This window comes from Siphateles boraxobius, unplaced genomic scaffold, assembly GCF_051911475.1.
Source record: "Siphateles boraxobius isolate OS27281-9 unplaced genomic scaffold, OSU_SipBor_1 8, whole genome shotgun sequence".
Taxonomy (NCBI): Eukaryota; Metazoa; Chordata; class Actinopteri; order Cypriniformes; family Leuciscidae; genus Siphateles; species Siphateles boraxobius.
Window position 1 is genome coordinate 34,181,518 of NW_027509208.1, and position 12,471 is coordinate 34,193,988.

The 12,471-nt window shown below is 37.1% G+C and overlaps 1 protein-coding gene across 2 annotated transcripts in view; it reads left to right on the plus strand.

The window, feature by feature from the left end:
* l3mbtl3 (L3MBTL histone methyl-lysine binding protein 3) overlaps nt 1–12,471 on the plus strand; it is an 83,967-nt gene extending 71,496 nt beyond the window's left edge. For both annotated transcript variants that reach the window (XM_077220354.1, XM_077220355.1), the window contains exons 20-22: nt 9,195–9,349; nt 9,490–9,552; nt 10,967–12,471. In XM_077220354.1, the coding sequence (XP_077076469.1) occupies nt 9,195–9,349; nt 9,490–9,552; nt 10,967–11,110 (362 nt within the window). In that variant the 3' untranslated portion in view covers nt 11,111–12,471. The remainder of the gene's footprint in view (nt 1–9,194; nt 9,350–9,489; nt 9,553–10,966) is intronic.

Consider the following 12,471-nt stretch of genomic DNA (forward strand, 5'->3'; position numbering starts at 1 on the left):
TTAGCACATAATCACAAATAAAAGAACATAGGGGTGAATTTAAAGTGATAGTTCACCCAAAAAAACTGTCATAATTTACTTGCCCTCATGTCCTTTCACAACAGCAGGACACAAAAGAAGATATTTATTCTGTATTTATTCAATATTGTCAATATGTCAATATTGTTTTAATTGATTGTTGAATTGCGGTAATACTGTTGTGAGACATGAGACTTTAATACAGCATATGCTAAAAAAAACAAACACTAAACTGTTTATAAAATGAAGTAAAATTACCGATTTAACTGCACTGACACTATCAAATGAGAGCAAATTTGAACTGAATTCAACTGAATAATAACACTAACTTTGCAACATCAACACTATTATTCAACTAAACTTAATCAACACTAAACTGAATTGATGTGAATAATTACACTAATTTCTTCTGTAGAGCTGCTTTACAGCTGAATAAAATGCGTTTTTTTTTTTTTTTTATGGACTTTGCAACATTATCACTGTTATTTTCCAGTTAATTACTGTGAAGATGCTTTGAAACAATCTGTATTGTATAAAGGGCTATAGAAACAATTGTGACTTCTGCACTGGCATGCCATAATGCATTCAGATTCTAATGCCTCAATAATTATATGAAACAAACACACTGCAGATACATAACCTGATATATGCACTCTCGTGCCACTTCATTTGTCTTTTTGAGTTTCAAGTGTAAGTTCATGTCACTTTTAACTTTTTCACTGGAATACATTAGAGGATGATTTAGGAGAGTTTCATCCAGGTTTAATAGACTGTGAGAACAAACATACGCTATTGCCACTTAAATATCTAGATGTATTCTGCAGCATGGTCTTTATGAATTCCCTTGAGAAAGTGTTTTTATGACAACTAATGACATAATAGGGCCATTATCAGAGACAGTTATGTGTTTATATAACAGAAATCAGATGGTTCCCACTGGCTATGTGCTCTGTTAATGAATGTCAGAAACTGAGCATCCGTAGCCTCATAACTGTGCAGTGATTATCCAGTACTGACTGACTGTGCTACTCACACTGAAGAACGAGCATGTTTTTTTCTTGAGAAGTTGTGAAGGACTGAATATAAGGGTGCTTTCACTCTTAGTCCTCCAAAGCGTTTTTAGCCGGCTAAAAACGCTAGACGCTCTGCTGAAAATGCATAGCACTGGGCGCTTGAGATCGTTTTGGCAGCACTGCGTTTTTTCAGTTGAGATGATTCGTTGCTATGATACAGAATTTCCGCAGCACTGATTTCCCAGATAATTTGTTTCATACTAAAAATGTATTTTTCATCCATTTTGTTTGGTTAGCTCTGCTGGTTGACGTCGTTGTACAGAAAGAATGTTGTGACAGTTGGTTGATGTGGTATTTGTCCCACCCCTCCTCCACTGTGATTGGACGGCTGTGTAAAAAGTGACAGTGATGAGCGCTGCGTTTTACCCAAAGTTGAACATTTTTCAACTCTCGGCGACCAGTAAAAAACGCCGGGCGCTCAGCGCTTGAGCGTTAAATACACGCTCAGCGCCTCGTTACGCTCATGGCGTTTAAAAAACGTGGCGCTCCCATTGAAAACAATTGGAATTATACGCCAGACGCGTGAAAAACCGCTTTGGTGGACACACGGCCTTAGTCCGAAGCAGAGTTTGATTGTGCCCCCTGCATCTGCAATTGTGTTTTTGTTTCAGAACCACGGTACATTTGCATCATCAAAGTGACAGCTGTTGCTACTGTAGAGCGCCTTTCACACAAAGATTACGGAAAATACTCGGGTAATGTGTCCCGGGATCGTTTGATTTTGGTTCATTCACACTGCCAGTGATTTTCCGGAATCTGTGAGAGCGTTCATACACATCCCGTAAAGACACGTGACGTCAGGATGTGACGTGTAACGTACGTGTCGAAAACATGTACACTAATGCATCGTGTACCGTTCCACAAAGCTGGCAGGACAGCAGCTACGAAACCAGATACTTTTTCGTTCTTTCTTTGTTGATGACGAACACAAACTTTCTTCTAAGAGCTACAGTCGCACGATAACTACGTCATTGCGATGGCACGTGGGTCATCACTACGACACACCCCTTATGGCATTGCTCCTGGCTTTTGTTCACACAGAGCGCGTTCCAGGACTGATCCCGGCAATGTTACTAGGTCCCCATCCCGGCATCAATCCCGGAACTTGTTTGCGTTCAAACAGAAGGCACTCTAGCAATTTTACCGCAATTTCCCAGGATCAATGCGCTGTGTGAAAGGGCCTTAGGTGACGCAGGAGAAAGTAGCTAAAAAAAGAGTTATTCATCCCACTTTTATACTTTTGCAAAATCACAAAATCCACAAAATCCATCTCTGCTGGAAAATCACAGGTCATCAGTAGTAGTTCACTTGCGCGATTTAGGACGATTGCGTTTATATTAGCAGTGAGTTCAAATTAAGCGCATGTCCAATCACACTGTCTGCATGCAGCCCAATTTTTGTGTGCATATTTGTGTGTTTTGATCTTTTCCACATCTTTTCCATCTATGGGGGTTGGGACACTTACACACTACAGCCTCATGTGTGAGCCACGTCTCCCGGCGTAACCGGCGTAGTGTTTTTCCTTGACGCCTCGCTACAGCCAATCAGGCTGCATGCTTATTGGCTCACTAAAGTTCACCATGCGGATAGTTGCGCGTTCAACAGCACATGCACAAAGAGTCCACTAGGTGGCAGTACAAACAGTTTTTATGTTCTGTGCAGTAGTCGAAGAAGAGTGTGGACAGAGCGATATAAACCAGTAAAAAGCAGCATATCCTTCTCCGTCGTCAGTTTTTTGGTTCTTGATCTAAACTTTGCATGCAGTGGCGGATCCGCTACTTTTCTTATTCTATCCTTCCGAGTGACTGTCCTGCAAATGACATGACTCAGTGCTGCCCTCTGGCGTCTGGTAGAGTAGAGAAAAGCAGTTGTGTCGAACCCGTCCATCCGTGCTCATCCACGGGTGAGTGTACTTTGAAAGCTGTGCAGACACGACTTTGCGTGAGACGTGAAGTATAAATGAAGTATACCCTCTGGGGTCGACAAACGCACCGGCGCGTTTTGCTCGATTTTTTTCACATAGCAGGAAAATAGATTTAAAATACTGTGTTTGGTGAAAGTGTGTTTTGGTCATACACGCTTAAGAAATATAAAAAAATAAACTGTTGAATGTCTATTTTTTTATGTGTCCACTTACAATCGAAATAAAACATTGTGCTTTTGTAAAATAAAGAAAATAAACAGGGTGTGCTTTCTGTCTCTCCATCTCCGTTAACATTTTTTCTGGAGCACGTCTCTAAACTTAGACAAAACTCAGCGAATACTATTCACCCAAGCATGAGCAATATATCTTTATAATCATTTAAGTTTGTACTTTTAAAATATCTAATTCAAAACTAAAATAAATATTCTCTATTTATGTAATCTATAAAAAAAGAGAGGGGTGTCAGCCGATCTCATTATCGTTCTCTCAGCTCATTATTCTGCTAATTTGACACGCCCACGGAGAGGGCGCGCTATTCAGACGCAAATGATCTGAAGCGACACATGCAAACGTGTCAACACCCCTCATAAACGCGATAACACAACAAATTGAATCATCAGATTAATGTACCTTTTCGTCTTGCGAGGCTGTGACTGTGAGGAGTAATCCTGGGACATTTACCTCAGAACATGTGTTGGTTTATTTTCATTTTGAGGAGCGACCGATCTAGCCGAGAATTGTGAGTAGCCTAAGTTTTTTATTCTTGTGCTTTGTTCTAATGTATGTAAATGCAAAAAGACTGTTTAAATTGGAATCACATTTCTGTGTGTGAATGAATTAACGGCACAGATGGGCACTGTTGTTTATGTTTAGCCTACTATGTTACAGATGAAATATGAAAGACAACATTTCGTAGTTTTGGATAGATTATAAAGTTTTTATTCTAAAATATCAAATAATCTTTTGTCATCCAGTTCTTGCTCATATTTTAAATGTATAGTAGGCTATGTTCTGTCAAAAATAAACTCATCAATGATGTTATTATAGTGTTTGTTCCAATGTAAGCTATATAAAAACGAATGAATCCTTAACTTTAAAATATGTATGAAAATAATGTTGGATAATACTGAGGAATACTGTAGTAATTTTTTTTCATTCTCAAGTGAATCACGTTTCTGTGTGTGAATGAATGAACGGCAGAGATGCGCTGTTTACCACAACTCTCAAAAAGACAGTTTAAATTTGAATCTCGTTTCTGTGTGTGAATGAATGATCCGCTTTTAGCAAACTATATTGCTATACTGATATGAGTAAAAATCGACTGAAATATGTTGAAATAAAATGTATTTGTATAAGCAACGTATTAAACTGAAAATTAACATTAATATTTCTTATATAAACGAAAGACCTATGTTACAGACATATGAAAGACAACATTTCGTTGACTAGTTTTGGATAGATTATAAATTTTTACTGTAAAATATTTGCCACCTCAAATAAGCTTTTGTTTGCCAATTTTTGCTCATATGTTAAATAGCCTATAGTATGTTTTGTCAAAAATAAAGTGATTAAATAATATGTTATTATGTTTTTGTTCCAATGTAGCCTAGGCTATATCCAAAGTACTGAATCCTTAACTTTGAAATATGCATGATAAAATATACTTTAGTTTTTACAAAGAAATATTGCACTTGAATTGTTGTTGTAATTGTAACATTTTTTATAAAAAAATATATTTACAAGGTAAATGTAAACAAACTATTAAAAGGTAAATATAAGCCTTTTCTTTAAATAATTTTTGAGTTTTATTAGTGACAAATTTGGGGAGAGGATACATATTCCAAAACTGAAAATACAGTATGAGAATACATTTTACATTTATTCATTTAGCTGACGCTTTTATCCAAAGCGACTTACAATTGCTATATTTCAAAGGTCGCACGCCTCTGGAGCAACTAGGGGTTAAGTGTCTTGCTCAGGGACACATTGGTGTTTCACAGTGGATTCGAACCCGGTCTCTCACACCAAAGGCATGTGTCTTATCCACTGTGTGGATAATGCGATTTTGTAACCGCAAAAGCTGCGATTACACTGGTCATGTGACACGCGAGAGAAAAGCAGTCTGCAAATCAAGCATCAACTTGGCACGCTACGCATAGGTCTGGCATACAGGAAAGAACAGTTTATTTTTTATGTATGTGATATTGTGTTATTAATTCTCTCTCGAACAATTCTGGATTGATTCAGAGAATTTCAGAATCGAATCTGAGCTTAGTTTTTAAACACACATGCGTTATGACGCTGCGCGTGCTTTAGAAACAACCGTATTCTGCTTGCTTCTAATTTCTCTCTCTCTCTCGCTCTCTCTCTCACACACACACACACACACGACACCGCTCGAACCTTCCAAAAAATAAGCTTTCATAAAGTTCGGGGTTTAAGCGAATTACAAGGACAGTCGCGGGCTTCATTGCACAGGTTTTGCCGCTTTGATGTTACTCTTGCAGTGCGCGGTCTTGGCCGCCGGAATTTTCCTTAGAAATGCTCCACAAAGGCATTATGTCTTTTGGAATGCAGTTGGCTTATATATTAAAATTATGAAAATCACTGAGAACGCTGCTTTCATTTTAAAATACTTATGCGCGCTTTGTGAAGAGTGCTCGTGCATGCGGCTGTGAGCGACTCATTGGGTAAATTGCATCTCAAAAAGCTTTTGACGCGAAATTAATGTAAACACGGTCAGTTATATCTTAAACCAACAGGACAAACTACATTTACAATTTCAAAAGAGATATGTGCATTAGTGTGAATGCAATTTATCGTATAGGGGGAAAATCACTCCAGCTCTTGAATGGAAAACGTTCAGACAGCCTACTTTTAAATACTGAAAGCACTCTTTGTTTATTGCTTGTAATGTTTTTTTTTTGTTCCTCTTTATTTACTAGCTTTTATATGTTGAAGCTATATTAGTTTATAGTCTATTTAAAATTCTTAACATGTAATTGTATTAATTATATATATATATTTAATGTATGTATATTTACACATGTAATTAAATACATATTTTAAGTATTATTAAGATGAATTAATAAGAAAAAAATTAGATCGGATCATGAGCTGCCTAAAGATTCCCATCCCTACTGTACAATGATTTATTGCTTGTCCTTGTCGACTAATACAGAAGGTAAAGAACTTAAAGTAATCGCATATTAAATCGCAATCGCACTATTGGTTAAAAAAATCGCAATTACATTATTTTCCATAATCGTTCAGCCCTACCTGGATGTGCATCTCACAAATCTACATCAAGTGCAAGATGCTATCTTATCAATATGGGCCAACATTTCTAAAGAATGCTTTCAGCACCTTGTTGAATCAATGCCACGTAGAATTAAGGCAGTTCTGAAGGCGAAAGGGGGTCAAACACAGGATTAGTATGGTGTTCCTAATAATCCTTTAGGTGAGTGTATATATATATATATATATATATATATATATATATATATATATATGTATATATATATATATATATATATTATTTTATTTTTTATTTTTTCTTCGCATTCTTTGGTACCCAGTGACACACCTGTGTGAAAGGTTCATTGTGCAGCTCATTATGTGGCTCATTATGCAGGTCATTGTCTTCTCAGATGCAAATCAGAGCATTATTCATGATCATTCACAATCATTCACGCCCCCCCCCCCCCCCCCCCACACACACACACAAACCACACAATTTGCCGTAACAAACATCTCTCAGATTTAAATATTTTAATTAGTATAACTGCAGCCAATTAGACATGCCACTGTCTATGATGTCATCAATAAGAATGAAACAGCAATAATGCTGAGAAAAAATGAAAAGTCACTCTTGCTTGTCTGTCATGTATAGCGTGGTATTAGCCAGTTGCATGACGCAGGATTCAAACATGGATACCTTTAACTCTTTCCCCGCCATTGACGGAATTTTCCGGCAATCCGTGTTTCCACTGTTATACGGTTGGGGAGGCTATTACACATCTTCTGAAAGAGTACTGAATCTCCAGATCAAAACACAGGTGAAAAAGAAGCTGCAGAAACAAGCAATAACATGTAATTATATGCATATGTAAAATAACATTAAACAGCATGTAAATCAAAACTGCCGAATGTTACTAAATGAAATGTCGACCCAGGTCGAGCTTTAGAACTGTGCAAGCATTAGGATTGTTGATGGACTCGATCTACTCCATCTGTGTTTTGATCATTGTTCTGAATCCCATCTGGACGAAGTCTTTGACAAAAACGGGATTTTGCTGCTTTTTACTCAAAATTTGGCTTTTTTTATGAAACTTACCCATATTCAAGTGTTGATAAGAAAAGAATGCATGAAAAGTTTTTTTGTTTAAAAACAGAGGCTATGTTCTTTCTTTCACTAAATTGCATGTTCCGTTATTCATACAGCAAAATATTCTGGGGGCCATGAAAGATTTGTGACTTTTTTTTTAAAAGAAACCACTGGCGGAGAAAGAGTTAATAATCTCAGAAGATCAATCCAACGGTAAAAACACACTTACATTGCAAAACATAAAATTAGAACTGAACAGAACAGAACAAGGAGTATAAATAGAAAAACAAGACACATGTGTAAGTAAAAAGTAACCATGTTAACTGAGGGGTTGTTTACACTTCACAGTTTTCAAAAAAATAAACCTTTTTATGTGTTTTGGCCGTTCATTTACACTATAATGGTGTTTTGGGGCCTGAAAATGCAAATTTTTGAAAACAAGTTTTGAAAACAAGTTTTTGAAAGAAATACCGTTATTGTCTCCGTGTAAACTACAAAAACGTTAATTTGTGAAAACAGTGACGTTATGAACATGCATATTACGTGTTCAGTCTATAGACGTGTAGTGTTTCTTTATAAAGTGACATCTACTGCAAACTACTGGCCTGGCTGCAGAATACAGTGTTTTTAGTCGTTTTCGCAGATCTGTGTGAACATTATTATATTTTCTTTGTAATATTTATTTACAAAACAAGAACGACACTCTCTACTGCTTATAATTCACTGCAGTATATGTTGCATGGCCCATGTTTACATTACAGTACAAAATTATTCCTAAATTTTCCCCTTTTGACTGGATGGTAATGAAACTGAAAGACGTGTTGGTGTTCAGTTTCATCTAATTGCTGTGATAGCATGGGACTTCTTAGATTCAGAATATATTTCAATATGGTATTTCTGTAGAAATGATGCAAATTTCTCATTCATTTTTGTGTTGTGTTAGGTTTTTAACTTAATTTGAACATAGAATGTAAATGTGTGCAATTTGGCCTGTAGGGTCATTGAGTGTTGGTGATGTTTGTGTCTAAATGAGAAAGTAATTAATGTCAATTGAAAGATGTCAGCATTGAATGCATTTTGTGTCAAAGCAATGATATATGATCCTCAATTTACCTCACATAGGCTGATGCTATGATCACTGTGTGAAGAATGTAGAAAAAGTGATCTAATTATTGAGAAATGTGTCCTAGTGATTGTAAAAAAAAAACTGTAATGGATGTTGATCATTAATATATTTTTCTGTACATTTAATTGTGGACTCTCATTTCTGCCTATTTGAGTCAAAGCTGTAATAATGTAACTATAGCAGAGCTGTGTGACCTCTTGCATTCATGAAAATGGATTATGGATGGATATTGGTTATCATTAAATGGATTTAACGCAGGGTCTTGTTCCTTTCCCAGGGTACCAATGTTACAGTCGTAACTGAGATGTTTTCTTCCAGGAACGAACATATTACAGTATTCCTTATTTTTAATCATTTCTGCCCAAGCTATACGCAGAATAAAGGGGTGGGGCCTGGTTGAGTTAGTTAGTTGTGTGTTAAACTGGTGGTTATGGAAAGGGGCGGGACATTTTCCAAACCTGCTCGAAGCGCTTGACCAATCACAACACACTGATCCAGTTGACCAATCAGAGTACAGTGTGCTTTTCAGAAGGAGGGGCTTCATAGAGACAGGAACTAAACAGAGCATCACAGACTGGGAAGAGAGGAGCTGCAACAATGGAGAATATGGGGAAATAATCAACATTCAAGCAGGAAAACCTGCTCTTGTAGAGACCAGAAACAACATCAAGACTTTGAGAAAGGGCATAATAGCTCTTTAATAACTCTCCCTTCTCTCTCTCTTAGAGTTGACTCTGCAGCAGGCTTTGCACCAGTCTGTATTCATGCCATGTTCCAGCCCGTCTCCCAGTATGCCTCACTGCTGGGATCAGCACAGCAAGCTGCTTCCGACTGTGGCGGGCATCACGGCCGGTAAAGTGGCAGCGTGGAGCGTGGATGAGGTACACAAATCTCCAGATCCCACCTGTTACGCTTTGTTGAGTTAATGCAAGTTTTATTTAAGGTCAGCTGATTTGTTTTGAACCCAGCTGCTGTAAACTGCAATGTTGTACCTCCTCTAATACTCATTGTTATTCTGTAGGTGATTGAGTTTATCCAAGGACTTCCAGGCTGCAAAGAACAAGTGCGCACCTTCAGAGAGGAGGTAAATTATTCCCTTTAATTACGAGTAGAATTAGAATTAGACTGAATCCTCAGAGAAATTTTTAACTAGTCCTTCATCGTGAGGTTTGGCAGCAGGAGTAACTGGAGCATTTAAGAAACAGAATCTCATGGTGCTTAAGGAAGAGAGAGAGCAAGGTGCATGATGGGATATCTGAGAAGATCTCGTTGAAACTATTTTTAGGCATGTCAAGTCATCCCATGTCACTGCATCATGCCTGTTTACCACTAACTAGAGTGTTAAACAGGCCAGAGGGCTAGAGCTTTAAATAATCCTGTCTATCTGCTCTTCCTCCTCTTATTTCCCATCTCTCTCTTCTCCTGTTCTCTTCTGTGTCTATACCTTTAGTTTTCTAATTTGATTTACTTTGTGCAAATGGGAACTGCATTAATGAGTCCTGACAGACATTGGGGTCAAAAAGTCTCAGATCACTGGTGAAAATTATTGTACTTTTTTTTCTCTTTTATATTATAAAACAGATTATTTTGGTCCACTAATTTGATCAGTCAAGTGTTTTTGCAAGAATGCTAATACATATTAGAACAGCAGTGCTTCTCTGCTTGAGAGCATGATGTTTGTCCACTGTGCACACAAAAATCAGAAAAACTAGGTAAAGTAACTATTGCATGTAAAATGGAAGTTACTTAACATTAAACACTTCTTGTTTATTGAACAGTTGGATAAAATCAGTGTCACACTCTTAATATCCTGCATCCAATCCATTCCATGCACACAACTGTCATGCACAATCAATCACTTTAAATTGTGCTATTGATTGTCTAAATTCACTTGTAGCATTTAAAGTGATTGATTTTAGTTTTTAGTGGTTTAATTTCAATTTATTTAGACAAATGATTGTTTTTGTTTTGTCCATTAATCCGTTATCATCAGCCATAATATGAAAATAATTATCGACTTATTGTATCGGCTGGAATTTTAATATTGGTGCATTCTTAGTTATAAATTATCTGATCTAAATATGAAGAGAAAATAATCAATTGAGATGAAGCACCTTTCATTTGTGCAGTATAGGATCATACATATCCACATCAACACATTATTATTTCATATATACCACATTTTCCATTGAATTGCCAGCAAAAATAACTACATGGTGATTAATAATCACCAAATGTCACACAATGCCAAATGCCTCTGTTTGTAAACAGAAATGAGATCAGCAGTCAGTAGTTTGACACTGTTGTAGAGAAAAACCTTCATCTTCAGCACTGACCGCTGTGTGTGTGTGTGTGTGTGTGTGTGTGTGTGTGTGTGTGTGTGTGTGTGTGTGTGTGTGTCTGTGTCTGTGTGTGTGTGTGTGTGTGTGTGTGTGTGTGTGTGTGTGTGTGTGTGTGTGTGTGTGTTTATCAGCTGATTTATTGTTGTTTGGTTTCAGCAAATTGACGGAGAGGCCTTCCTGTTACTGACTCAGGTGGACCTGGTGAAGATCCTCAGCATTAAACTAGGACCTGCTCTGAAAATTTACAACTCCATCCTGATGTTTAAAACCACTGAGAACTCGGCCTGCAACGAACTCTGACCCAGCCAGACCGCAGAGCCGAGAGCGTTCATCACTGCTTCAGTCAAAGGGCTCGTCGTGAAGATTCATACAGTATATACATGACACTATTGCACATGCTGAACAAGATTTAGATCATGCCAGAATGAGCAGGTTGAGCACATATAATGACATTCATAATTCATTTAGACAGACACTTCTCTGCACCATCCTTTATAAACGTGTATATGTATGCAGTTATTAAGTCACACGAATGTTTCATGTACCACCCTTTCATTACAGGGTGGGTTAGAATGTATATTTCGCTGAGAGGTTATCGGAGCGCCTTTCTGAATTCAGGTGCTAAACGAATGCAGGTACATGCACTGAAGAGCCGCACAATTTCTGTTTCCAGGTAGAGTTTCTCTTACAACTGATACTTCTCTCCTTTAATTCATAGCTGTAGATCATTTAAGTGTTTGCAGAGGGATATATCTTAATCCTTTGCACTTCATCATTTATTCTGAAAATGCTTCCATTCAAATCAGTCTCTGTCATGTTCAGATTATCTGAACAGTAACTTTAGAGAGCCAGTTAAATTTCAAAAGTGCAAGTGTGAGGTTAGAATATAAGACGTTTTGCAAAATCCATCATCAACACCAGTTCTGTATGAAGGATTGGTGTTTTTGAACATCAGTGCAACAGATAAACACCGATCCTCTTTGATTTTCTTGTTTCCAGTGTGTTGTGATGTCATATTAATGCATCATGAACCGTGCTTCACTTCTTCATTACGACTGCAGTCATTAGTCATGGATTGCAGTATGTAAAGTATAAAGGCCAATGTATTTTTCCATGTTCTCTCTCTTTTTTGATTTGATACGGTGGATGTATAAATGGAGAATGAAGGGTTAAAGCTACACTCGAGGCACAGATAAACATTGTGAGAGCCATATTTGGTATTTTGTAATAGAATGTGCACAGTATAAGAAAAAAAAGTGTAATTTTCCTTTAATATACAGACGAGTATTAATTTTGCTTCTGTTGCTGAGGCATGCAGCGTTAAATACAGGATACTTCACATTTATTCAAGTTTAATATTTTGACTATTTAAAATGAAGTGATGGAATGTGGACACGTTTGTTAAAAAATATAAACAATTGTATAGTGTTGAAATGCTGGTTTTACTCAGCTGTATGATTTTTCATATATTCAAAACTCATTTATCATGTACATTTTTTGTCACGGGAGCTTAAGATGAACAGTTAGTTGGGATTTAAAATGAAAAATAAAAACGTGTAAATAAGGAATGGTTCAGTGTGGATGTGCAGCACTGGTGTGTGGACTACTAAACTTCACTGTAATTCATTTGCAAATAAACTTGATCCAAAGGCCTGTGTCAA